Source organism: Aureobasidium pullulans (genome assembly GCF_000721785.1).
Source record: "Aureobasidium pullulans EXF-150 unplaced genomic scaffold scaffold_26, whole genome shotgun sequence".
NCBI lineage: Eukaryota > Fungi > Ascomycota > Dothideomycetes > Dothideales > Saccotheciaceae > Aureobasidium > Aureobasidium pullulans.
This window is the reverse complement of record NW_021941046.1, coordinates 237,460-263,081: the sequence shown is the minus strand read 5'-3', so window position 1 is coordinate 263,081 and position 25,622 is coordinate 237,460. Positions and strand designations below refer to the sequence as shown.

General features: G+C 51.8%; 13 protein-coding genes across 13 annotated transcripts; 4 read left to right on the top strand and 9 right to left on the bottom strand.

Moving 5' to 3' along the window:
• Positions 1 to 385: 385 nt before the first annotated feature.
• On the bottom strand, positions 386 to 1,386 carry M438DRAFT_282134 (uncharacterized protein; the record flags this gene model as incomplete). Its single annotated transcript, XM_029901287.1, has 4 exons — positions 386 to 788; positions 839 to 1,014; positions 1,074 to 1,184; positions 1,237 to 1,386. 4 exons carry the CDS (start codon positions 1,384 to 1,386, stop codon positions 386 to 388), a joined length of 840 nt encoding a protein of 279 aa, XP_029756484.1.
• Positions 1,387 to 2,656: 1,270 nt separating this feature from the next.
• Positions 2,657 to 3,289, bottom strand: M438DRAFT_281912 (uncharacterized protein; the record flags this gene model as incomplete). The annotated part of the gene is made up of 1 exon (XM_029901271.1): positions 2,657 to 3,289. One exon carries the CDS (start codon positions 3,287 to 3,289, stop codon positions 2,657 to 2,659), a length of 633 nt encoding a protein of 210 aa, XP_029756483.1.
• Positions 3,290 to 3,441: 152 nt separating this feature from the next.
• On the bottom strand, positions 3,442 to 5,533 carry M438DRAFT_349040 (mitochondrial carrier). Its single transcript, XM_029906297.1, has 4 exons — positions 4,859 to 5,533; positions 4,652 to 4,799; positions 4,068 to 4,598; positions 3,442 to 4,014 (listed from the first exon to the last, which is right to left on the bottom strand). Exons 1-4 carry the CDS (start codon positions 5,061 to 5,063, stop codon positions 3,891 to 3,893), a joined length of 1,008 nt encoding a protein of 335 aa, XP_029756482.1. The 5' UTR covers positions 5,064 to 5,533; the 3' UTR covers positions 3,442 to 3,890.
• Positions 5,534 to 5,626: 93 nt separating this feature from the next.
• On the bottom strand, positions 5,627 to 6,131 carry M438DRAFT_349039 (uncharacterized protein; the record flags this gene model as incomplete). The annotated part of the gene is made up of 2 exons (XM_029906296.1): positions 5,627 to 5,978; positions 6,041 to 6,131. Coding segments are annotated over 2 exons (266 nt in total), but the record flags the coding sequence as incomplete, so codon positions are not given.
• Positions 6,132 to 6,414: 283 nt separating this feature from the next.
• On the top strand, positions 6,415 to 7,957 carry M438DRAFT_281966 (ribonuclease H-like protein; the record flags this gene model as incomplete). The annotated part of the gene is made up of 2 exons (XM_029901276.1): positions 6,415 to 6,864; positions 6,929 to 7,957. 2 exons carry the CDS (start codon positions 6,415 to 6,417, stop codon positions 7,955 to 7,957), a joined length of 1,479 nt encoding a protein of 492 aa, XP_029756480.1.
• A 574-nt stretch (positions 7,958 to 8,531) lies between these two features.
• On the bottom strand, positions 8,532 to 10,985 carry M438DRAFT_326692 (uncharacterized protein; the record flags this gene model as incomplete). Its single annotated transcript, XM_029903136.1, has 3 exons — positions 10,488 to 10,985; positions 9,333 to 10,339; positions 8,532 to 9,279 (listed from the first exon to the last, which is right to left on the bottom strand). Exons 1-3 carry the CDS (start codon positions 10,821 to 10,823, stop codon positions 8,532 to 8,534), a joined length of 2,091 nt encoding a protein of 696 aa, XP_029756479.1. The 5' UTR covers positions 10,824 to 10,985.
• Positions 10,986 to 11,606: 621 nt separating this feature from the next.
• Positions 11,607 to 14,088, top strand: M438DRAFT_408896 (uncharacterized protein). The gene is made up of 2 exons (XM_029909984.1): positions 11,607 to 12,140; positions 12,273 to 14,088. The coding sequence occupies exons 1-2, from the start codon at positions 11,652 to 11,654 to the stop codon at positions 14,025 to 14,027; spliced, it is 2,244 nt and encodes a 747-aa protein (XP_029756478.1). The 5' UTR covers positions 11,607 to 11,651; the 3' UTR covers positions 14,028 to 14,088.
• A 1,295-nt stretch (positions 14,089 to 15,383) lies between these two features.
• On the top strand, positions 15,384 to 15,963 carry M438DRAFT_339090 (histone-fold-containing protein; the record flags this gene model as incomplete). The annotated part of the gene is made up of 3 exons (XM_029904186.1): positions 15,384 to 15,399; positions 15,476 to 15,558; positions 15,646 to 15,963. The coding sequence occupies 3 exons, from the start codon at positions 15,384 to 15,386 to the stop codon at positions 15,961 to 15,963; spliced, it is 417 nt and encodes a 138-aa protein (XP_029756477.1).
• Positions 15,964 to 16,354: 391 nt separating this feature from the next.
• Positions 16,355 to 17,577, bottom strand: M438DRAFT_326681 (PDT-domain-containing protein; the record flags this gene model as incomplete). Its single annotated transcript, XM_029903135.1, has 2 exons — positions 16,355 to 17,344; positions 17,521 to 17,577. The coding sequence occupies 2 exons, from the start codon at positions 17,575 to 17,577 to the stop codon at positions 16,355 to 16,357; spliced, it is 1,047 nt and encodes a 348-aa protein (XP_029756476.1).
• A 265-nt stretch (positions 17,578 to 17,842) lies between these two features.
• M438DRAFT_349033 (26S protease regulatory subunit 4) lies at positions 17,843 to 19,763 on the bottom strand. Its single transcript, XM_029906295.1, has 4 exons — positions 19,498 to 19,763; positions 19,364 to 19,438; positions 18,238 to 19,309; positions 17,843 to 18,180 (listed from the first exon to the last, which is right to left on the bottom strand). The coding sequence occupies exons 1-4, from the start codon at positions 19,498 to 19,500 to the stop codon at positions 17,930 to 17,932; spliced, it is 1,401 nt and encodes a 466-aa protein (XP_029756475.1). The 5' UTR covers positions 19,501 to 19,763; the 3' UTR covers positions 17,843 to 17,929.
• Positions 19,764 to 19,833: 70 nt separating this feature from the next.
• M438DRAFT_304745 (uncharacterized protein) lies at positions 19,834 to 21,132 on the top strand. Its single transcript, XM_029902198.1, has 3 exons — positions 19,834 to 20,301; positions 20,357 to 20,679; positions 20,736 to 21,132. Exons 1-3 carry the CDS (start codon positions 20,020 to 20,022, stop codon positions 20,908 to 20,910), a joined length of 780 nt encoding a protein of 259 aa, XP_029756474.1. The 5' UTR covers positions 19,834 to 20,019; the 3' UTR covers positions 20,911 to 21,132.
• A 119-nt stretch (positions 21,133 to 21,251) lies between these two features.
• On the bottom strand, positions 21,252 to 24,022 carry M438DRAFT_349029 (WD40 repeat-like protein). Its single transcript, XM_029906294.1, has 4 exons — positions 23,759 to 24,022; positions 23,454 to 23,708; positions 21,630 to 23,396; positions 21,252 to 21,574 (listed from the first exon to the last, which is right to left on the bottom strand). Exons 1-4 carry the CDS (start codon positions 23,856 to 23,858, stop codon positions 21,315 to 21,317), a joined length of 2,382 nt encoding a protein of 793 aa, XP_029756473.1. The 5' UTR covers positions 23,859 to 24,022; the 3' UTR covers positions 21,252 to 21,314.
• Positions 24,023 to 24,522: 500 nt separating this feature from the next.
• Positions 24,523 to 25,369, bottom strand: M438DRAFT_349027 (inorganic phosphate transport PHO88; the record flags this gene model as incomplete). Its single annotated transcript, XM_029906293.1, has 3 exons — positions 24,523 to 25,075; positions 25,133 to 25,272; positions 25,328 to 25,369. Coding segments are annotated over 3 exons (577 nt in total), but the record flags the coding sequence as incomplete, so codon positions are not given.
• Between the last annotated feature and the right edge of the window lie 253 nt (positions 25,370 to 25,622).

Here is a 25,622-nt window from a genome sequence, read left to right as displayed (position 1 = left end):
AGCTTTGAACTTTGAAGTCCAGGCAACCCCGCACTCCTGCAAGTCAGGGTCACCAACCCATTATTGCCCACATGCATCAATCTGCCATTTGCCGTCAAGTACACTAAGGTGGTTCGGTGGTTCACTGGAAATTGTAACCTTTTCATTTTGGACCTACCATTTTTGTCTCCTGCTGCTCAACTAGGGGACAGTCAACGCAAAATACGTGCCCGTCAACCAATGAGTTCATCCAAGATTTATTGACACGGACATGTGGGAAATATGAGCAATGTATGTTTGACTGATATTTATCGAATTCGTAAAAGCATCCTGTTTATTTCTGCTAGAGACCTCTCTGATCGATTTCAAATTCACCACTTGGTTCATTCTTCATGGCTCCATGTCTCTATTCCTTCGAGAAGCTGTAGTTTGGCGTTGATGGTGGGAAGATACCCGTGTATCGGTCCTCTGTTACTGTGGGGCTCATGGCGCTGGGAGTCAGGTCTCTCTCATAAGGTATCGTCTTCGCACTGGCGCAGCTGACGTGTCGTCCAGGGTGACGTCCCTCCATCGTGTCTGATTCCACGAAAGCTGGTTGATGATCTTGTGCCCAACCTTGGTAGGTATCAGAAGCATACTTTGCGCCGTGGAGATCATCTGTGCTGATCGACCATTCGTCCTTGCCATCCGGTGACGAAGCGCGAGAAGGCGTCTGGCCATAGATTTCTGGTTGTGTGCGTACGATCCCTGACCTCCAGAACTTGAACGCATCGATTCCGGAGATGACTGCTGCAGCCAAAAAGAGAATGCTAATACAATCAGCCAGACATTCTTGTCAGCGTCAAGAGAATAGACTAACCAGAGTGTTACTCCGAGGCCCGTCGCGGCTTTCGCTAGGTTGCAGATTGATGTTGACCCAAATGCAAAAGTCGAACAAGATGCAGAACTTGCGCTTAGCTTCTTGTCAGCAGCTCCTTGTTGCATGCCTTTCGCTGTCCAGGCACATGTTGACGCGAACGCCGATATCCAGAAAATCTGTTCTGTCTGTCAGCATCTGGAATCCCAAGTCTGTTGTCAACGAGGTAGCTACGAACAGTAAATACAGAGTCGATTGCGATGAAGATGTAGGGATTAGCCAGGCGCCATAGCCTTGTCCAGCAAGGAACTATGACCTGATACATTAAAGCAGGCATTGTAAGAAAACACTGCGAAGCATTAGTCTATACTTCGATACACATAAGCACACTTGAGACTCACTAAAGCAAAACACCATTGTACGCGACTATCGTGATTTCCTTTCTCCGTCAAAATCGCCAGCGTCATGCATCCTGTGATGAAAGTAAGGATTGCTTGGAGAAGATGAAGAGCAATCTTCAACTTGTGAACGGCATTTTGAGGAATCCACATGGCGGATAGGCACCCGAGCGAGAGAATATATCCAGTCACACGGTATAGAGCTCCTCGACAAGCAAGAAGGAGGGACTTGGGTTGAAGTAGTTGGAAGATAGCACTTTTCCAACACGGCAGACAGAAAACAAGTTTAGGGCTGGCACCATTGACAAGCTGCAGATTCTGGAGGGAACTCGTAATAAAACTATGGTCTCACCGAAAGTACGTCTCAGCTAGTTATATTAATACAGATCTGAGGCTCATGAGTGGATGTCAATCGTGTTGATTGAGCCATGCTAGGCGATCTACGGGCCGTTGGCTAGGGACCACGAGGCGCCACCAGAGCATCCGGCTTGGCCGACCAGCCATTTGTTGCAGCCGACTTGTGCGATCGATTCAATTGCCTTGTTGTTGTGTCGCGCGCATATGGAGACTTCTCGAAACATGGCAAGTTAGCCTTGGGCAAGGGCTATATGATACGGAGCACACAGCATTGATGGCTGCAAGTATCATCCTCCTCAAAGGCGATGTGCAACAGTCGGGATCTCCGTGTTAGGGAGCGGTCCGGGGTTGATCTACACGTCGATTATGTCTCGCATCAGCTCTTATGAAACGCGTTTCAAGATCTCGTCTCGCATGGATACTTTATGGACATCGGTTTCAGCAGTACAAATAGAGGGGGCTGCATCGCAATATACCATTTCTCAATCGCATCTGCAAGGCGCCTCGTGACCTTCCCGGCGGTAAATCGATACGACGACCCATTCTCTGAGATCCTTCACCGAGCCGTGGATTCGAACGACGACTAAACCTATACGAGCACTTTCCTGGTTTGGCTATCATTGCGCTTGGTCCTGTTCCAGGCATGTATATCGCTTTCCAGACAAAGAGTGACTGCGACAACCTCCGTGTTGGAGAAGAGCCTCTGCGCCAAACATACAAACATAACACCAAACTCTTGTATTCATAGTGTAGGGAGTGAGATTGTGGGAGAAGTGGCATGCAAGCATGTAGGAATTTGGGTATCTCTTGAAAGTCGCAGGATGGTTGGCGAATACAGACATTCTTCACATGCCTCGATAGCAGGTGTCCTGATATTTGCCGTGCAAGATGCAGACACAGAGTTGTTGCGTGCCGTTCCCCATATGTCTTTCACCTCTTAAAAACACTTCTCAACGCCTCGAAATGCAAAAGGCTTCTAGCCTCCAATGTTCTGCGCCCCAACGCCATGCATATCCAACAAGCAATCAATCGTCGTAGTACAGGCAACTGTCCTTGACGCAGGTGGTCAGGCAGCGGTCTTCTTCTCCAGGGCGGTCTCGATTTCGTTCAAGAGCTTAGCGAGGGTTTCCACACCCTCCTTGTCTGGACCAGCAGACTCGAAGTCAATAGCCTCTTTGATGACGTCGAGAGCTTCGTCGAGGCGACCCTGTTCCTTGAGAGCAGTCGTGCGTCTGTACCATCCCTTGGTGTTGGCGACCTTCTTGAGTTCGGTGCTGCAAAAGGCGTCGAGGGCGGCTTCGGGCCACATTTGCTGGGCCATGAAGGCTTGAGCACGGTTGTTATACAGTTGACTCAGTTCTTCGCGCACAAGGCCGGCGGGTTCCCAGAGAGGACGCTTTGCAGCCATGTCGATGGCGAGGCCGTACATGCGGACGGCATCTGGGTATGCGCCCTTCTTGAACGATGCGTTACCGGTCTCCTTGAGCTTTGTGATTTGTGCTGATCGCTTGGGGTTGACAGGGACGGGTGGTGGTGGGACGCCCATGGGTCCTTCAAGGTCTACGACGAAGGAGCGGTGGAGCGAGTTGAGAGCGGCCAATTCGGCTTCGAGTGCGCCTGATGATGAGGATGACGAGATGGCCTTGGTGTTGGGGTCGATGGCCAGCGGTAGCTGTACAAAGGTGTCTGGTCCCTCCATTTTCTGTGTCTAGGGCTTGTGGGATTGACTTGGTAAGTATGTTCGAACAAGGGGAAGAGTCCTTGATGTTTGTGGGGGAGCAGCTGCGAGAGGACACCCGTTCACAATCATCTCGGTGCCAAGAGTCGTGTTACATACTCGAGTATATCTTCTTTATTCTTTCTGTCCGTCAAGCGAGCCCATCACATCTCCCGTTTTTACACAAAGCCAGCTTCATGGCGAATTTGCTCAATTTCAACAACACATTTCGTGAACCACATGCTTGCCCGTGGCGGGTTGTTCTACGCACTTCACTCCAGCTTCTATGCTTCTATGCTTCTACTAGCCACCTTTTTCGATGTCATGTTGTGTCGCTTGCCTTGCTGGCTAGCGATCTGGTTTTCCGCCCCCAACCTGACTTGCTGCTGATCAGCGAAAATCTTCTTATCAGCTTTTGTATAGCAATACTTTGACCACACAAATGTCTTGAGGCGAGGCGAAGCCGGCGACATGCTGTGTTTCACCACGTGTCAAAGCTGCATACTTTACAAAAGCGAGGCGATGTCAGGTAGAGTCCGGTGACAGTGAGGTTGAGAATAGTTCGTGGGACCCCTTATGCATCTCAGTCGCCGCCTTGAATCTTCTCGTACGATTCATAGAAGCGCGGAAGGTAGAATTTGGTGTTTTCGTAAACCAGGAAAGTTACGCAAGTGGACGGCAGGACACGTACTATGTTTGGTCCAAGGCTGGAACTTTGAGTCAGCAGCTGACACATCAAGAACAGGCACGAAATGCATACCCCTTGTAGAACCCTTTGATACCCTCTTTGCGGAAGACCTGTTTGACAACATCTCTCACACCCTTGTAACGCGAGTCGGCATCATAGGTCTGCAGACGGGCTCTGACGACCTGATAAGGATATGTGACGCTACCAGCAAACATCTTGCTCGCAGCGCTGAGTAACAGAAAGTCCAGGTTGGTGAGGTTCTCCCTGCCACCACGACTTGTGCTCCAGTGATTCTTGAGTTGTTCATAAGCCATGAACTGAATGGCGCCATGGCTGACTCCAAACAGAGATGGTACCAGCCCGCGATAAAACCCCTTGAGCCCCTCTGTCTTCCACAGGTGTGATGTTCCTTGTCGAATCGACTTGTATGCTCCGGGTGCATCGCGCGAAGTGGATAGCATGCGTGTCTTGATGACCCATATCGGGTTGGTGCAGAGGGCGGTCAGGATGCCTGAGAAGCCCGAGGCAAAGAAGTAGTCGTATGAGGTGAGGACATCTGGATTTCCGCGAGCAGTCTTGATCAAGTCCTTGATGTTGCCATACCTAAAAGGGCGCAATTAGCACATATCAACGAGGGAGGACTCGATGTATCATACCATAGGAAGTATAATGCCCAACTGACAGAGTTGCCGACCATGTTAGGCATGAGGCCGCGGTACAATGCAGAGTAACCACCCTCATTTCTGATTATGTTCTTCACTATCCGCACCGAGTCTCCAAGGTGACTGCTAGTACTTGGATCCACTGTATAGGACCGAATTTAGCAAGCGACCAGACTTCCAGATGCTCGAGGTAAGACACACCCTGTAGGCGCGTTTTGACGACATCGAAAGGATGAACTACCAAAGTAGAAATAATTCCGGCGCTGAAACCAGCAACACTTTCTATGAGCGATGGAGACAAGCCGGAACCGGACTGCCTTCCCTCGATCGGGGGGTAGACACGCGGCATGGTTGATTGCTGTGTCTTTGGATCTGGGTCATCTGCGAAGGAAGGCGGCGGTGCCATGGCCGACTAGCATGCACCTTCTGCAATGCTGCAACAGACGCGCTTTGCGATGCATCAACACCGAGGCTCGTCATTGGAGTGGGGCAGCCGCTAATGACTAGCTTCCGCGATAACATGTCACGATAACGATTCGTGTGTCAGATCGCTCCATAGTGGGCTTGAAAGCAGTGCATACTCAGGTCATTCTGATGGCACTACGAGTATACTCGAGTGTGATTGACGCTTCCAACCAGGCGTGCCAGCAGCGGCAAAGAATTACAGGTACTGATAACATCAAGTCAAGAATCACGGTGCACAAAAAGCAGCCATTGACTACCGTACGTCTGCACACCTAGGTGGACCAATGCTTGACGAGATGATGGTCATCAGAACATCAAGACAAAGCGCGCCCCTTGTAGTCAACAAAATGATTGCTTTGGTAAAGGCCTGGGGATATATGGGTGATGTTGTGCATGACATTTTGGTCAGCGCCTTGTGGGGCCTGGATGATGCTCTATATGTACAGGCAAGCGCTCCCTTTGAGCATTTCCAGAAACTGATCGCAACGGCTCAGATGAGTAGAGCAGGAGTGGAAATCTCGTGGCATGATCGAGCTGGCGCGATTGGATATGATTATGGCAGAGGCAACCAATGTCTTCCTCGTTTCAACATCTTGCGTGTGCCTTGTGGAAAATGCTTGTAAAGTTGATGTCGGATCCCCCTAACGCCCGAATAATAAAGGTGAAAGAGCGAAGGGAAGATCAATGGTGGTCATTGCCGTGAGCATCGCCGTGGGCGTGGGCGTGGTCGTCGTTAAGGAAGACGGCTTCGTAGGCGAGGTATCCGGCAAAGGCGACAGTAGCGATTCCGAGACCGGGGAAAGAGCCCTTGAATCTGTTCCAGCGCGAAAAGGGACCAGTGTATCTCCAGGCCTCGCTGTCGGGACATGGTCAGAGACGGGAGTGGGTGACTGTGGGTGACTGTGGGTGTAGACGTACTATCTGGCCCAGGGGTCGTTTCTAGGCTGGCCCGAGGCGGCAGCAAACTTTTGAGGGTCGAAACCAGTGAGATTGGGACGAGGAGCCATGTTTTGTGGTCGGGCGATGTGTGTTGGTCGAGTCGAGAGTGGATGCGACACAGCTCGCGACGTTCAAGTGGTAGAGCGGCTACTTCCGTGCCCGCGTCGTGATCCTCATCGACGGTCGACCACCTTGGCCCTGAGGTGCAATACCCTGCTCGAGCTACCAGACACATACAATACCCAACGCATTCACTCATTTCCACGCCCTCGAGCCGACTTCTCCACTCCTAGACGAATCCATCACCGTCGGTCAGCAGTGCGCCGTCTACAATGCCGCCAGCAGTTGGGCGCATGAACCATGCGAGCCATCCATCCAATCCCTTCATACAGTTCAACAACCCGGCACACTCGATTCAGCAGCTGCCGCATTATCAACAACAACAGCACTCCCTGCCGCAACCCTTGACGCGGCCCTCAAACTACGCCTCGGCGAACGGTTTCATTCCTCCGACCACCAATGCAGCCGCTCTGCAGAGCGCCCACGCCAGTGCGGGCGCCCTAGCTGGCCCGAATGCTGGAGCTGGAGTAGGCGGAGGTACAGGACTGGGCAGTGAGGCTGCATATCGGGGCTTTGCACATGGCGCTGCCCTCCAACAGCAGCAGGCACATCAGGCTGAGGCCGCTCAACTGGGCATCAAGTCAGGTCTGGCAGGAAGGATACGCGAAGTCTGGGCACACAACCTCGAGCACGAGATGGTACTACTGCGACAGCTCATCACCAAGTATCCCTACGTGAGCATGGTATGTTACCACCTGCTTCCCACCTCTGCCTCCGTTCGTGTCTTGCTAATACCACGTCACGCAGGACGCCGAGTTTCCTGGCATCGTCGCGCGACCCATCGGTAATTTCGAGAACAAGGCCTCGTATCACTACCAAACGCTCCGTTGCAACGTCGATCTCCTCAAACCAATCCAATTGGGCATTACCATCTGGACTGCAGACGGCGAACTTCCTCCTCAGCAACCCGACCCATCCCTCTTTCCCAAGCAGCCTAACAACCTGGTCGTGTGTCCCTGCACCTGGTCTTTCAACTTCCGCTTCTCTCTCGACCATGACATGTACGCAGAAGGCTCCATCGAGCTCCTCAAAAAGGCCGGCCTCGACTTTGCCAAACATCAAGAACAAGGCATCGATCTCAATGCCTTCGGTGCCGCTCTGACTACGTCGGGCTTGACCTTTGTTGACGACGTCAATTGGCTATCCTTCCACTCGGGCTACGACTTCGGCTATCTGATCAAGTTACTGACCAACGCCCCACTGCCTGAGAACGAATCAGAGTTCCGCGATCTCGTCAACATCTACTTCCCCAAGCTATGGGACATCAAATTCCTGTTACGACATGCTCAGCGTACCCTTGCGCCGCAAAACCGTCTCAGTCCTACCGCCTCTACTGTAATCAACACCCTGGGTCAGAAGTCCGGCTTGCAAGACTTGGCAGAAGAGCTTGGATGCGTGCGTCAGGGTGCTCCTCACACTGGTGGCTCTGATGCTTGGTTGACCGGCTCCGTCTTCTGGGCTATGCGCAATAAAATCTTCGACGGTCACGCGCCGCTCGAATTGGCAGATCAAATCTACGGTCTGCATGGCGTTGGTCCCCCAGCAAGTGCTGCTTTTAGGGATGAGTTCCTCCAAAGTCAGGGCCACCAGACCCCACAAACGAATGGCTCTCTCAACTTCCATACAGGCCACACACCCACTACCCACCAAGCACCGAGTACTCCGACTACCTCTCATGCTGCCATATCCGGTACGCCAGGGCCTACCCATTTTTCTCAGCATGGCTCGCTAACTCCAGCAGGCGGTGTCTTCGGCAATTTTCAGTACGCCAAATAGTAAATGTCTATCATAAGCCATCGGTCGGCGAGCTTCGTCTTTAGCGGTTGTTACGGTGTCTAGGCGTATGGCGATACTTGGGGAGGGCTGGCCATTTCGACATGGCCTTTTTGCTATTTTGCTTGCCTAAAAGATTCAGAGGAGGGCGAGGTCAAAGGTTTGGAGCATTGGGAAGTCCATCTTTCTCTAATGCATGACGCGTCTCACGAATTGTAGCCGCAAGGTGACATATTGAACCCCAGTTCTTTTCGTTTCTCGCTTTTCAGTGTCTCCTCTCTCATTACCCAATTACCTCCTTTTACGACGATACGCATTTCTTGTACACCTTTAGATCATAAGCCACATGTTCTGTACACACCATCATCCTCTCGTTTGCATATCAATCCCCGTATCGATATTGATGCTTGGACACTAAGCAATGGTCACACCTGATCGAAGACTCACAAATTCGACAATACTCAAGCGGGTGCGTATGGCAAAATTTGAACATGATAACTCCATCTGCTTTGTAACAAGGTCGAACAAAAAGGATTCGAGAATACAATACACCTTCAATCTTTCGAATCTGTCAATCCTACTTGCCACAGCAATCGTTACTTCCTGCCTTGGTTTTTTCGCCAAATGCCAGCCTGCTAATATTGTCAACGACTCCTTTGATACCACTCTTGCCCGCTGCCATCTGTGTGGGTGTGCTTGAGTAGCTAGGCGGCACATCCATACAAGGATTTTGGGTGAAGAAGTTGCGAGGTCGGAGCAACACGGTCATGGGCTCGGCTGGCATGATGGGATAGTCCTCGGGAGCAGGGAAATGCGTCAGACCAAATGTGTGCCAAAGTACGACATCCTCCTGTTCCAGATTTGCCTCTGGCTCGGCAGAAATCCAGGCAGGAATACCTTGCGAAGGCTCGCCAGACGTTTGGGGAACGTGGCGGCCTGCAGGGTGGATTTGATCATCCGAGTACTTGGTGACGTGGACAGCGTGTCTGGCAAACCCGGCTCTCTTCCAGACAAGACTGTTTTCCTTGGGCAAGAGTGGAGGCACTTCTCTGCTGACCAGCTTGTAAGAAACAGGCTTCTTTGAGTAGGGGTTGATCTTGCTGGTATTTGCCATGTCCCAGGTACGGCTGGTGTTGCCATCATAGTCGCTCATACCAGTGGCAGGGGTTGTCAGCGCCGTCTTTTTGGCGTAGAAAGCGTTGCCGTAGTAGTTCTCTGCGCTACCGACTTCGCCATCTCCACGCACTGCATCGGCTTGGAAAATAGTGTTGCTTGGTCCATCGATATTAGGGTCTAGACGTAAGCAGAACAGGTGCTGGTGGTTGCTATAATTGATATTAGCAATTCGTGCTTGGTCACAGGAGTTATAGAGACTTACTGTGCATTGACTCCGGGGTATACTTCAGTGCCCCAAGGAGCAGCTGACTCGCCAGGGTTGAGAGCGTATGTGTTCAGGATACCGGTCAGCTTGATCTCAAGCTGGATCGTACCGTCCTGCATGAAGATCCAGTAGACACAGTATTCGTAGTTGGCGGCGGTGAAGATTTGCGAGATGATGAGCTTGCGGCCTCGAGTTACCGTGCATGATTCGTCACGGAAGTCGGTGTGCTTGAATAGGATGCCAGCATCCTCTTCATGAATACAGATAGCATTCTTGATGGTCTGAGCATCACCCGCTCTGTTGACGAACTCAGCGTCCATGTAATGGATAGCACCCTTGCAGTCGCAGCCGAGCGACAAGCTGTTGGTCATGTAACCAGCACCATACTCCCCCAGGTCAAATGCATGCTTGCGCTGATGAGGGTGTTCTGGGTTACCATACGGCACTACCATCTCAGCAAGAGACATTCTGTAGAATACGGGTCTGACGTTGCCTCTGTCGTTGAAACTGATGTTGCTCAAGACGAGTCCCTCGCGATAGTTGAATCCAATGTGAACAGACCAGTTTTGCCACTTGATAGTACGTCCATCCATCTCGAAAGACACACCTTGTGGCTGTGTAATCTCGATAGGCTTCACGTCTGTCCTAAGACCAATTTCCTTTTCGATAGCTTCGCCATGGAAATTGCTAGGTGGTGCTTGATTGAGCTGTCTTCTGACCTTAGGGATGTCGATATGGATGATCTCTTGGGTATCCGCGTTGAAAATGGGACAGAAGTCCAGAGGATATGTGTACTGGCTGTCATCGGGGTGAGGGCGGTAGTACATCAATGCTTGTTGAAGACGGACGTTGCTTCCGAATCTCTCGTCGTAGCCAATAGTCCAAGGATCGCAATAGACTTTGTGCATATCTTGAGGAGGAATTCCAATGATGCCGCATTGTTCGATGACCTTAGGATCCGTGCGGACGACTTTCTCTACAGTGTTCAGATCTTCCATAGTAATCTGGGCACTAGTCAGCAATCTGCTTGATTTACCATGATCATGGGCAGCATAAGGTGGCATCAGTGAGATCTCAACTGTGCTGTAGCACTGTGAGAGATTATGCTCGGTCCTGGTGCCCTTGCTGCATACCTGATCACGATATACGTACCAGTGGCTGAACACCCTCCGTGAGATCCCAGCTCAGAACCTTCTTCTCCTCAAGATCGACAGTGCCATCGAAGACCTTGCTTCCTCTGCCGATTGCAACAATATCCGCTACACGATGAGGTCTCTGCACAGTTTCGGGTGATGCCAACCAGGCCATCATTTCCTTCTTTCTGGGCTCCCAAAGAGTAACAGCATTGAAGAAGACATCGTTGTACTCCTTGCGGACGATAGCCACAGCCTCCTTGATCTCACTGCTTGACAGAGGATCCAGGGGATGAGGTGGCGGAAGCTGACCAGTCAACTGTGCCGACATTTGCTTTAGCCTTTCCAAAACCATTGTGTCGAATTTCGAGGATATGTTTGTAGAGATATAGAGGAAGTACGTGCTATGAACAAAAGATGAGCACGAATCCCGGCTCAGGAAGGCTCAGTTATATAGACACGAGATACTTCCTCAGAACAGAGCAGCTGTAGCAGTACAAGGACAGTTTATCAAGGCCATACCATTGCCCCGCGCCTGGCAGCCCACCATGGGTAGGCGATAAGATAGAAGGTTGATAACGGACTGAGTTCCTGTAAACAGCATAGCGTCAAGATAACGTCACCTCCGCGCGCCGACATCGTACAAGTCAGGGTACGGACGGCTAGATTTACCTAAAGAGTTGGGGTGACGGGAACATCGGGTTGACCTGCCTCCACTGCAATTAACAAGTCAACACGCTCCGAGCAACCACTTAAGGACGCTGAGGATATGGTATCTGAGAACGGTGTGGATGGGATAGATATGTAGGGTAGATAGCTGTGGCTCCCTTCCACAGATATCCAACACAGAGTGACAAACCGAAACTTTCGGCGTCTTCGGGTGCGTAAGAAGAGGCACTTCGGCGCGGTTGTCTGCTGCGATGAAATGGGAGATATCGTGATCGATGTTCATATCAACAAGAATGACTCGCTCCTTGCAATAATCAATGTACTCGAGTAGAAGAAGAGGAACGCGACAAGCTCAAGCTGACCCAAGACTGCGATCCATTCGGCCGATCGGTTCGGCCGAATGTTTCCCCTCCCAAAGCGGTTAGGACGACCCTCAGCAGACATCCATCGACGAGATCATGGTGGTTCCAGCCATCTTGATTTCTGTAATCATATCTGTTGACGCGACGAAGTGATGGAGCACGAACGCTCGCCTGAAGGCGATCTTGGGCCTGACAGAAAGCGTCGTCGCAAGGTTCTATCATGTATGGACTGCCGGCGAAGGAAGGTCCAATGCGACAGATCAGTCCCAGTTTGCGGAAGGTGCGAGAAAGCCGGCAAGCCATGCTCATATGAAGACGACAGCCCCTCACAGCAAGCTTCTACCCGATCAAGTCTGCCATACGTCTCACGACAACAATCCGTCACAGTGAGCAGGGACGTTTGGGATGATATGTTCAACAGACTGTTGCATCAAGAACGCGTAATTGAGCGGTTGCAAGCTACTCACGCGAGCCCCGCTACTCCTGCAACAGTTTCCATCGCAACGCCTCAAGTCCATGGAAATCTGGATACGCCAGGCGGTACTAGTGACATCGGCGCGAAGGAGAGAATGTTGTTCAGAGGCAAGGGATTTAAAACGACGTACTTTGGCCCATCTGATGCTAGGAGTGCAATGACTCTTGTAAGCCAATCCTACTTTTCCCTTCCCTGTCATTGGGCAGTTAGATTGTGGGCTGTGAGGACAAAAGACATAATGACGAGTTGGAACTCGTGCTCGGAAACCATTAGTATACTGACTAGATTCTTGTCACAGAATGCCCACAACTTCTTCCGCGAGGAGGTCTCGCGAAACCCAGAACTTGTGCGCTGCAGAAGAGATGTCGCCAAGCTGCGGGCGGTCAAGAAGATACTGGATAAGCAAGAAGTATCTTCGTTACAAGAATCCCTAGTGTCTTACTTGCCTGAGCGAATCAAGGTTGATCTTCTGGTTAGGATGTACTTCGAAAACATCGACTGTACCTGGGGGATACTCCACGCTCCTAGTTTTCAACGGGAGTATGAGATCATGTGGCAGGATCCGCTGAACACAAAACCTGGATTTGTTGCTGTTGTACTCCTGATGATGGCCTGTTGCCAATGTCTTGTTCGAGAGCAACCGCAAACATATAGGGCTGACAGTCCGCTTCCTCGTGAGACTGCTATAAGCCTGATTCACGCTTGCGAAACTTGGATTGCTCAGTCGAGTCGCAAGCACACTGATTTGCAGTGGTATCAGGTTCAGTGTCTCCTTCTGGTGGCTAAACAGACCCATCAAATGAAGATGAAGCGGCGATGGGTTGAATCTGGTAACCTGCTGAGGGTTGCCATATCTGCAGGATTGCACAGGGATCCAGAGTTGTTGCAGAAAAAGACACTCTCGTCTGCGTTTGAGCACGAAATGAGGAGAAGGATATGGGCATTCATTGTTGAGTGGGACCTTCAAACATCCGTTGACAGGGGCATGCCTCCGATCTCATCGGATATCGCAAGCGATTGCGGGCCTCCCTCAAACTTGCACGATACAGAATTCGACGAATCGACAATCATCATGCCGCCTTCCAGACCGCTGACCGAGTCGACGAAGATGACGTATACGTGTCTGTCTTCACGGAATCGAGGTTTGAGAAGGAAGATCATCGCCGTGATAAATCAACCTTTACATCAGGTGTCTTATGACGAAGTGTTGGCATACACACAGGAGCTTGAGTTGAATCTGGCTTCTTTGCCTGACTGGGCTGGTGATAGACTCAGAGATCTGACGGCTCACGATCAAAGTGTTGCACTCCTACACATCCAACTGGAGCAGTTTCTTCTCATCTTACATGGCCATGCGGCTCGCCAGGCTGTGACCAAGACCCATATCACTTTTTCCAAACAGGCTTTCAAGTCTGCTGCGGTCTCTATCTTGGACAAGCTTTCTGAGCTGTCGGCTAAAGGCTTCAAGTTCCTACTCATGGTACGAGCAGACATCCAAAGGGTGTTCACCAGTACCTTGGCGCTGGGTAACACTGAAGACAAAGACATATCGACGCAAGACTTGCGCAATCTGGTCCAGCCTAGTCTTGAGCTTGCAGATAAGGCTCTCAATTTATTCGAGGAGAAGATCCTGACGACTGGAGGTATTCAATGGACTCACACGTTCCTCGTGTACGACATGCTTCTGTGCAAAGTGCATCCACTTGGTCGCAACATGCCATCTCGACCCGGCAGTGGAAGGATCTACAGTATCTGTAAAAAGATCATGGACAACCAAGATTCGGACTTCTCAGCCAAAGTGGTTCCCTTGAAGGACTCCGTGCCAACGCCGAAAAAGAACAAGGGGCAACGGGCTACCAAGATGCATGTGACCACAGAGGACAATACTACTCAACAGCCACCCCCTTCTTTGAACAGCGATGTTGTCCCAAATCTCAGCTTCTCTGATATGCTTGACTGGAACTTCGATGATTGGATGCTGTACACTGATATGTTCTGGTCACCTCAAAATATGTCTCTACCATCATTATCCGAGCAGAATTTGCAGTATTGAATCCACTACATGTATTCTACCACCTAACATCATAATTTACTACACTTTGGCAAGCCTTTTCCTCCATTTGCCACTCCCATCATTCTGCTGAAGGCTTGCTCGAAGCGTGTGCCATGTCAATTACCACAGATCCATTCATGTCCAGCCAAGTCCAGCCAAGTCGATCTTGCTGTGCGGGTGACCCTGTTTCTAAATCTGGTCAACTCTACTGCACTCAATCAAGGCACACATGGTACCGAAGCATACTTCGAGCAATTTGATAGCGGTCTCTCTGGTGCTGGTCTGCCGTAGTGGGTCTGGGTTATCTGTAGCTCGTTGCGAGACAGTAAAGTGACACCTTCAGAGACGTCTATCAACATCTCTGCTGCTGTAAATGTTCATACCGCAGAAGCCGAGCGGTTCCAGCAAACAAACTCCGAAATGCATGCCTGAGTTGGAACACGCGTTCGAGATCATGATTTTCTGACGGCATGTCACAGCTTATACCAAGCTGAACACATGTGTTTAGCAACAGATAAAGATACTGTCCTAGAAACAGGTGAAGCCGGGGAGATATCGGCAATGAAAGCCCGCTGCCTCCAACGCCAGCAACTGCGTGGAAGGATATGCGATACAAACAACTCATTACTTGGCATATGATGCATATTCTGTTATAAGGCTATGGAGATATTCAGAAATGTCCAGTCATAATCTATCTGTTGCTTCAATCAGGCTGCAGCACGAAGTCTGTCCACGGCCAGACCCTGCTCGACCCTGTCTGCTTCACGGGCTCCGACAAAGCGGTAACAAAGCATGTTTGGCTCCAGCACGGTTTAACCAAAAGACCAGTCAGGATACACGCAAGTATACACTGACCGAACAGGTAGGTGGCCTGCCATCGCTGTACACTTGGCCTTCATATGGTATCAGACCGGGACATGGCCTTGGTGAAGGACACTCGCAGCTACAGGCTGTGCTATTGACCTCGAGTAAACAGATGACAGAATTATGACAAGGACTGGCAGGTCGACAAGGCAGACCTGCGTGAGGCGAACAGCGGCAGGACTCGGCCTCGTACATTCTTTCCTGCCTTCGAGCATACCTTTGGACCCAAGCACAGGCACAGCCAAAAGCGCCAAGGCCGGATCGTATCATGGATTTGTTGGCAACTGAAAGCCAACGTTTCCCTGGGCTGATGGATGATCCCAAGAAAGAGAGCCCCCACCCTCTCAGCTTCGACGCGTTTGCCTTTCTATTCCACGACCCAACTTTTGCCAAACCACGACAACAATCTCATAACACGCCAAGACACGCGTAGAACCGGTCGCATTTCATCAAACAACTCAAAAAGACACGCGAAAGGATCATAAAGCAGACATGCCGGGTGGAAAGGGTACGGAAACAGCGTCATCGCATCGCGTGTCCGACGAAAGAGCTCTCCTTTGCTGACGAGAGCTTTCAACGTGCAGGAAAGACTGGCGGCAAGACCGGCGGCAAGGCAGGCGATTCTAGCAAGACGCAAAAGTCGCATTCGGCAAAGGCCGGCCTGCAGGTATGCCTCTCCCTCCTCCTTCCCTACCCATGCATGACGCGTCAACCCCCGAGTCCCGAGTCCAACCACTGACCTCGTATTCTACAGTTCCCCTGCGGTCGTGTCAAGCGTTTTCTCAAGTCGCACTCGCAAAACAAGATGCGCGTCGCCGCAAAGGCGGCCGTCTACGTCACGGCGGTCCTCGAATACCTGACGGCCGAAGTCCTCGAGCTCGCAGGCAACGCCGCAAAGGATCTCAAGGTCAAGCGCATCACGCCCCGTCACTTGCAGCTCGCCATCCGTGGTGACGAGGAGCTCGACACTCTGATCCGTGCCACCATCGCCTTTGGTGGTGTGCTTCCGTCCATCAACCGCGCCCTGCTGCTCAAGGTCGAACAGAAGAAGGGAAAGAAGGATGTCGCATAGACGTCGGCATGGGCTCAGCGACAAAAAATACCTCTTGAACCTTGTGTTGCGCTGTCTGCCTTTTGGGCTTCGGAATTGATGACTGGCTTTTATGGGTTTTATTTTTTTTCATGTTCTGGCTTCTTCCCTCTCTCCAACAACCACCCCTTTCTTTCTATGCCTTTCTGCTGCATTCTTCCGAGATGCCATGGCTAGATTGAATGGCAAGAACATCCTTGTTAGGGTTCCTCTTCTTTACGTTTTATATCTCGGCGCCGGGAGGAGACAGCAGGCACGGTGGCCTGCAGACTTATCAGGGGTTGGATGTAGCACTAGTTGCATTGACTCGACTCCGAAGTATTTTTGATTTTTGTTGTTTCTATACCCTTAATTTCTTTCCACAGACAATCCTTCATTGCTTTTGCTGCAGAGCATTTTCCCAGCTGCCCAGCCACCTCCAAGACCTGACGACCTTGTCTAGACCGCTGAGTGTATCGTCGACGGCGAGCTGGCCTCGCTTGCCTGAGAATTCAACAAAGAACATGTAATGCCATGGTGCCTCTCCGCTTGGTCGGGGATTGATGCTGGTCAGATTGATACCGTGTGATCCAAAAACAGCCAAGGCATTAGCCAGTGCTCCGGCATCGGTGTGAGAAACAGTGAACGAAAGCAGCGACTTGAATGCCCGAGCGTTCTGTTGGTTGTCTGCGTCCTTTCCAGTGGTGACAGACGAGGGAGACGTGTCCTCAAGACTTCTTCTCCGAATAATGAAAAAGCGTGTAGCATTATCCTTTTCGTCCTCGATATCGCGTGCCAGGAAATCCAGACCAGTCATTTGTGCCGCGATCCCACTGCTGATTGCTGCCGATGTGTGTGTATCGTCTGCCGCTACGAGCTCTGCTGCTCGGGAAGTAGACGATACATCCTGTCGCTCGACACCCTTGAGATAGCAGGATAAGAAAGTCTTGCATTGCCCCCAAGCCTGCGGATGCGAATATAGCTTCTTGATATGTGAGAGGGAAGTCAATGGCGCTGCGCGTGAGTTTGTCGGGTTGGGGTTGCCTGGTATAGGCGTAGCATGGCCAGAGCTGCTCGGGCTCTTGGTTTCCTCCTGGAGTACCTTGGCCGGCCCGGTTGCATGTCCCTGCCCAGAAATTGCGGGATGGCCTAGTAGACAGTGGTGTACTTCAACATAGCGTTCGCCACAGACCACAATATCCGGGTGTTTCGCACTCTGGTCTGCAAAGAGATCTAGTGTGAAGACTACAGATCCATTGGTCGAGTTTTCGAATGGGACGACACCATAAGCAGCCTTTCCTGCTTGCACTTGGTAGAAGACATCTTCAATGGTCGTTTGTGGTGAGAAGGTATAGTTGTCGGAATCAAAAGCACTTAGAGTTGCCTGTCAATGTATGAGCTTCCAGTTCTAAGACGGCGTTGTGACTCTTTGAGCCGAATTGATGTCGGAGCCCATTGTATCAACACGTGAGTAGAGTATGATTGCATTCAATGACCCAACCCCATAATTCGCTCTCATGTCCAGAGGCGCGACAGAACAGCAGATGTGGTGTATCGTACCTGATGCGTATATGAAGCCTTTGGACCCAAGTAGGCAATCTGCTCGTGTGACTGCATCTCGATACGCACACACTTGTTCAATCTCAAAGTTGGGTTTCGATTTAACGAAGCATATCCGGGGATGAATAGAAGCTCGGAAAGACAATTGACCCAAGGAACGTAGGTTTGTAGGTGCAACAATAATTGACGATGACCACGCCGAGGTCGGCTTTTGGAAAGTCGCTGTTGGAAGCTTCTTGCCGTTCCGCGATGATCTCTTTCTCAGGCACGCGAAAAAGAGAATGGATACATTGGAATACATTGAAAATTCACGAGAACTTTTGGTATCATCATGTATGGGATTCCCATTGTATGCTATAGTATTACAACGACTGGTCGTGCACTTGGTCCAGGATGCTAAGAAACAAAACTACAGGTAGAGACCCTCTGGTTCGCCCTCGCTCTTGGTCTTGAGCACGCTCTCTCTTGCCTGTCTGAAGTCGGTCATGTTGACTCTCATTCTGCGTTCTCTCAGTGCCATGAGACCAGCTTCACTGCACATGGCACGAATATCGGCACCCGAGAGGTCGTCCTTCTGATTGATGAACTCTTCAAGGTCGACGTCCTCGGCCAAGGACATCTTGGATGTGTGGAGGGTGAAGATCTTGCGCTTGGTGTTTTCTGCATAAAACAGTCAGCTGCTTGTACATGGCTAAATTATAGAGAAAATAAACTCACGGTCGGGGTTCTCGAAGAGAATCTTGCGGTCAATACGACCAGGTCTGATAAGAGCGGGATCCAGTGTTTCAATCTTGTTAGTGGCCATGATGACCTTGACATCACCACGGTCATCGAAACCATCGAGCTGGTTCAGAAGCTCAAGCATGGTACGTTGAATTTCACGCTCGCCACCAGATGTGGACTCGTAACGCTTGGTACCGACAGCATCAATCTCATCAATGAAGACGATACTGGGGGCGTGCTCGGCAGCGACCTGGAAGAGCTGTCTCACGAGTCTAGGACCATCGCCCAAGTATTTTTGGATCAGCTCGCTACCAACGATACGGAGGAATGTAGCGCTGGTTTGGTTTGCAACGGCCTTTGCGAGAAGAGTCTTTCCTGTACCGGGAGCACCGTAGAGAATGACACCCTTTGGGGGCTTGATACCCATCTCCTCGTAAAGCTCAGGGTGGAGCAGAGGCAGCTCGACGGCTTCACGGACTTCCTGGATTTGTTGTTCCAGACCACCAATGTCGGCGTATGATTCGGTAGGGGCCTTGTCGAGCTTCATGACAGAAACGAGAGGGTCGGCATCGTCCGTCAAGACACCAACAACAGAAACGGATTTGTGATGAAGAAGAACACTTGCGCCGGGCTCGAGCAGATCCTTGTCGACAAAGGACATGATGCTGACATAGTATTCGGGGCCGGTAGCAGAGGATACGATGGCGTGGTCATCATCGATGAGCTCCTCGAGGTTTCCGACACCCATGGGGCTGCCTCTCATGTCATCAACACGGCTTCTTTCGTCGGCGTTGCGGTCCAGGGCATCGCTGTCAGCGCCGGCGGAAGCAGGCTGTTGAGCGCTTGCAGCTCTGGCCTTGCGCAGTCTTTCCTGGTTCTCGACGTATTCCTCCTCTAGCAACAAGTGGTCGTGAATGCGCTGCATGCGCAGGTATCGGAGCTTGCATCGGGCGGTAGGGTAGATGGAGGGGAGTTTGGCGGCGGCATTCGGACCGGCTTGCTTTCTCTTCTTGCGGCCGATGCGGGTAGTGGGTTGTGGCGGAGGCTCGTACTTGGGCTTATCCTTCTGGGCAGAGTGAGCACGGAGCTTGACAGGTCAGATGGATTGAGGCAAAGGTACCTTGGGATCCTTCTTATCCTTGTTGTCGCCTCCCTGACCGGGAGGACCACCTCCGAGGCCAGACTGGTTCGCACCCTGTATGATGGTCAGCACGATAGGAAGACGAGGTGAAGTCGGCGGCGACGGCGGCATACCATGATTGATGCGGAGTTTGGATGTGGTGACTAAGGCGCGGCGAAGGGTGGAAGGTGTCTTGAGGAGAAAGTGAAGGGTCGACGGCAGCGTCGGACGTTGGATGGCAGTCCGGGAGAGGACGTCGAGATGGGTTGGTTACAAGAGGTTGGACGTGTGGATGGATGGCGGATGGAGCATGTCGATTGTGTTGGCCATGGGCGATGATGCACGCAGCACAGCGGCGTGGCCCAAGCTCACTCGTCTATGAATGACATGTGCTGTGCCTGTGCCTGTCTCGTCTCTTGTTCACCACCGAATAACTGTGCGACCGTCTTTATTCTCTCTTCCTTGCTTGAACTCGGACGTATCATAGCCAGTGCAAACAAGTCCCATCTTGACTTGTCACCCCGGCAGCTTCACAAAACCTCTGGCTATATAACTTCCTCGAATCCGCCCACCACTCGGCCGCGGACTCGAACTATCACCACTGGTGAAATCACACGACACTTCTCTTTTGTCCATAGCGGACGAGTCTCATAGTCATGGCGGCAAACAGAAATCGCCGCCTGGTCAAAGAAATCCAAGATGTGCAAAAAGATAGCCACTCGGGTGTCTCGCTCGAGCCGCTGAACAAGGCTCAGACCGGCTCCGACACTCTCGATGACCTGACACATTTCAAGGGTGTCTTCCGCGGCCCTCCAGACACTCCCTACCACGGCGCTACTTACCATGTCGACATCAAAATCCCAAACGACTATCCCTTCCAGCCTCCCGTCATGAAGTTCACCACAAAGATCTGGCACCCCAACATCTCCAGTGTTACTGTCCGTCTATTCGCAACCTCCGCACTCCATCATCTCTTGCTAACATGGTGCTCAGGGTGCCATCTGTCTCGATACTCTGGGCTCGGCCTGGTCACCAGTCCTTACCCTCAAGTCCGCTCTCATCTCTCTCCAGTCGCTACTATCCTCGCCTGAACCGAAAGACCCTCAAGACGCAGAGGTCGCCCGCATGCTCATCACAAATCCTGCCGAATTCGCACACGTCGCTCGTGAGTGGGCTATCAAGTATGCTGGTGCTCCAGAAGGTGATCCTGGCTCAGAGACCACTGGTGCAGAGGGAAGCGGAGGTGTAACCGAAGAGACACTTAAGAAGAAGGACGATCAGAAACGGGAAAGGGCAGAAGCCGCAAAGCTCGCACAGTATGCTGCTGTGTACATGTTGTATACGAGGGAAACTTGACTAACACGTGCTGCAGGTATCACGGATACAACAAGCTTCTCGTGGATCGCTTCTCCGCCATGGGCTTTGACGTTCCAACTGTCGTTGCCGCCTTTGAGTTCACTGGCATTGACAAGAACGACGGCGAGGACTACGAGCTCGAGGAGGAGTACATGGGCGACATTACTGCAAGACTTTTCGGCGAGGCGTGATTTGCACTTTTAATTCTATCCCGGCCCTTCTTTCTGATTATCAAGTTACTGTGCAGTGGTAGGTTACGATAACACGACATTATGATGCTGTACCCAGCTCAAGAACCCTTTTTTGGCTCATACGGCCACTGAGCCTTGCTTTTGCCCAACAACTATCAATTAGGTACATACATATCCTTCTACAGATAGCAAAATGAAACGACATACGACCTCACACTTCTCCTTGCTCGATTATCGGCTTAGACAAAAGATGGAAAAGAGGGTTCTGGTGGCCCCCATTAATGTACAAATAGAGCTGTCTAGCTAGCAGGGGGGGATCCTGTCCTCCAGACGATCATCCCGTCCTCCAAGAATGAATTGGCTATCTTCAGCTTGATCGATTCCATGGCCGATTTACGGTGACGCTATCGCGCAAACACCTTGACCACTCCATCGCCTCCTGCGCTAACGACGTATCTTCCGTCCTGGCTCCACACCACACTGCACACACCTTCGCCTCTCATGGGTCGGTGTGATGTAATGTCCTGCGTGCATTGTCTCTTCTCGAGTGACCAGAACCTGATCGATGCGTCATGGCCGGCTGACACTGCCTCCCGACCGTCCTTGGATAACGAGAGTGACGAGATGGCTGAAGGATGTGCAAGCATAGTATACGTGCATTGTCCTGATATCAATTAGCAAACATGACCTTGATCCACCATCTAGATCCAAACACTTACCACTGTTTGCATCGAAGAATCTTATGTATCGATCTTCGTGGCCACTGACAATTACACCCTCGACGCCTTGCGCTGAGCCCGTTGGTCCCGCGCCTACAGATTCCTCTTGATCTGCCCTTTCCATGTATGAGGATCCTGTCTCCAAACCAAGCGATGCGCTGCTGGTAGCAACTACAGCGTTGATACTTGTAGCCAGCGTTCCGTCGTAAGTCTCATTACTGGCCATTCCGATGATTTCCTCGCCGGTTCGTGTGTCGAAAATGAGGACGCTCGAATCGGTGTATGATACGACAAAGTTCTCGCCAGATGGACTTAAAGGAGAAATGCAAGTAGGTGCTGCACCTGAAGCAGACTCCCGTTGAATGCTGTGTACCAGTGTGTAGTGGAAAGGCGTGCTTGTGGCCACGTTAGGCTGTGGAGAACTGGGATGGTTACTTCCAGATGTGACAGAGTGACGACGGCTTCCACCACGTCTCGAGCCTGCTTGCGGCGATACCAACTGCGGGGGAGCGCTGACGGACCAGATCTTGACAGTGCCGTCTGCAGAGCCCGTGGCGAGTAGGATACGGTCTGGGCCGCCGAAGTTTGAGCTTTGAGAGCCGAATACGGATGCAACAGTTCCGGGGAGGAGGCATACGGTCCAGACAGCATCCGTGTGACCTTCCAGAGTAGCCTTCGGATCCACGCGCCCACGCTCCCAGACACGCACCGTCGCGTCTTGACCGCCAGAAAAGATCCAACCATCTCCAGAAACACGGCCTCCAGTGGAAAAGCTAGTCGAGGGGCAAGCAGCAAGGGAAGTCACCACTCCATCGTGACCGCGATGCGTGAAGTAGCAAGCTATGTCGAGGTCGTTGTTGGAATTGTTCTGGAAGTTGGTATAGCTGGCAGGTATGATCCAGCGCTTTATGGTGCCATCATCGCCAGCAGTACAAATCTCGGGCTCGGAGGGGCTGCCACCACCCGTGAAGATGACGGAGCGGACGACATCAAGATGACCACGGAGTGCAAACTTGACCTTGAACTGAGAGGGGTCGGTTTTTGCGGCCAACTCTGAGCCGCTATCGTGGAGGTCGTGGGAGCCGGAGCTTCTTCGTCTAGCCATGCCCTGTGAACCTGACGACCTGCGACGGCCAGAACCGGTACGTGGTGGAGACCTCGAAGGAGGATTTGCTGCACTGGGGAACAAATCGGTGTCGGGCCTTCGGGGAGGCTGAGGTAGTTCGACAAGAGGTTGTTCGGGTAGAGGTTGCTGGTCATCGAAATTCCAGCCATCAGTCGCTGAGTCCTGAGTGACAATTGAACGGGGAGCAGCGTCCTGAGCTGAAGCGACAGGGCGACCGTAAGAATCATAAGAATGCGTGACCTGCTCTACAGGCTCGTCCAGAGACACAGACTGAGATTGCGGTGGCTGAGGCAGGGTCTGAGTAGGAGGTTGTGCAGGAGGCATGGACAGAGCTAAATGACGCTTCTGCTCTTCAGCGGAAAGGTTGACCGGGGGCTGTAACTGGACGTGGTTCGAAGGCGGGTAAGGTCTTTGAGCGCGGCGTAGGTAGAGCTCATCAAGCGAGACAGGAGGGTCGGGTAGACCGGTATAGGAAGCCGAGGGGTTCTGCATGGACATATGGGGCGGCGGAGGGTGCGACGGGGGAGTCAGCAGATACTGGACTTCGTTGAGACATCGGTCAAGGAACTTCTTGGACTTGTCGCGGTATTGTTGCTTGTCTGGCGTTGTATCAAGGAACGAGTTGCGGACTTCATGGGATGCTAGGTGGAACAGATCAGCTTGGAGGCCTTGTGCAACAGGCGAGGGTATAGACTGACGTCTGGCAGATGTCGACGGGGCATTGTCTGGCTGCAGGGGCGCACTGGGGTCGCTGCCCTTCTTCCTCCGCTCCTGCTTGAGGGCACTTTCCAGCATACGCACTTGTCGTTCAAGCTGCTCGTTGATTCTCTTTGCATGGCGAGATTCGCCCTCGTGCTTTGCGATTTTGGCCTTCATCTCGGCTCGTTCAATGTCCCATGCGTTTCGGGCTCGCTCGTGGTTGTGCCATTCGATCTGGAGGAAGCGCATAACGCCTTGTTTGCGAGCGTCAGCCAGGCCACGGTGGCAGAGAGATTCGACATACCCTGCAACGTGTATTCGGCACCCTGAGGCCCATGCTGCTCGTTGGATTGCGCGGCATTCGCAGCATTGTTGAGCATGCCACCTGCTTGTTGGTATGCCATGACGGCCGGTCTCGTGCTGCGTCGGGCGCGCTCTCTCTCTCTCGCTTGCTCTCGCTCTCTCCTGCTCTGTCGGGGATGTCGCGCTTCAGGACGTCTGCAGCATTGGCGACTTGGATACGGTGCCTGGCGAGTGCCTTGGCTTAGCTCAACACGGGCGACGGGGAGCGTCGAGTCTTGTCTCTGTTGTGCAATGTCATGTAGACGCTTAACTTAACACATGCACCCAAACCACCGAGCACGCACGTCCGCCGGCTAAACCCAAGCTTCCCCCTAACCATCGCCTTTAATTTATGACACTTTCCTATCACTTTCTTAAATTCTGTCACATCGACTCTCAAGGCCCAGCGATGCGCATTGTTTAACGCGTCAAAATGCACGATGATATTGAGTAATAGCACGCCGTCCACAGAGAGCGATGCATGGAGGACTTCTCCTTGTTTGTCCCCTGTACCCCCTCCCCATGTGCTAAAATTTGTCATTTCGACTCTCAAGCCGCAGCGATGCGCATTGATTAACGCATCAAAATGCACAATGATATTGAGTAACACCAAGTCGTCCACAGAGAGCGATACTTGGAGGTCCTCTCTTTGGACCTATCTCCACTTTTGAAAACTATCGTGCATTTCTACAGTCGCGACAGTGACAAACTTAAGCACAGGGGGAGGTATGAAATGCCATGCAAGAATTATTTGGCTATTGCTTTATCCTTCGTCATGTCGAGAACGCTTGTTCCAATGCGCTGTAGCATATTGAACCTACACACAGCTGCAGATACGTCCTGTTCTTCTACCTGTTTCGTACATCGCTCGTGCTTCATACTCTCTACTCCTCCTTAGCACCACCACGCCCGGCCTTCTCGGCAGCCTCGATACTCTTCTTGTCGGTCTTGATGTCGCCGGCACCCTGCATGCCCATGAGACCACCAGATGCCTTCCAGGGTCTCTTGAGCTCGCCAACAGCGGGCTGTCCGAAAAGGTGCACCTTGACAAGGTTGCCCTCAAAGGCGCCCTTGAGGGGGATGATAGACTGGATGAGAAGAGGGTTGGTGTACTGGAAGTAGAGGTGCATGACGGCCATCATGCCAACACCCATAACCTGACTCTTGAACAAGCCGCGGAGCTGCTGACTATCGTATGCGTGCACAGTGGTGGTGACGGGCTTGGGCTCCTCGGTCGAACCCATGGGTGCGGGCTCAACGTACTTGATCACGGTAAGATCTGCAACTCGAGTTAGCTCTATGCTTTTTGCTACCACTTTGTTCCGTCGCTACTTACCCTTCTTTGCGTTGATCTGTGCCTGCACATAGAGGTAGATACCGGCAATGATGAGGTTGGATACGATGTAGAGTGCGCGAACTCCCATCAGGACATTGGGGTCCTCAAAAGGCACCTTCTTGGATACCTGCATCATGAAGCTGTCGCCTAGTCAGTCGCACGCCTCACTTGCTCCTAGATGTGTCGCGGGCGTACAGGATGATGACCAGGTTGGTCACTTGAGGGTTGAGAGCCATCTTGTCGGTTTCTTGCTATGTTGCGATTTGACGAACGGACAAGGATCGATTGATGGAGGGCTGGGGAAGAAAGAGCGACAGCGGATTCCTTATGAACACGTCGGCTCCTGCCGCTTTCGTTGTTAGCGGGGCTGGACCCTCTCCAATTTCACTGCCCGGCTCCCGCTTCTAATCACTTCTATTTGTCTCTCTTTTACGCCTTGAGCCTTTTCACATTTGCATGAGCGTATTTCATGAATTCAGTAACGACTTGT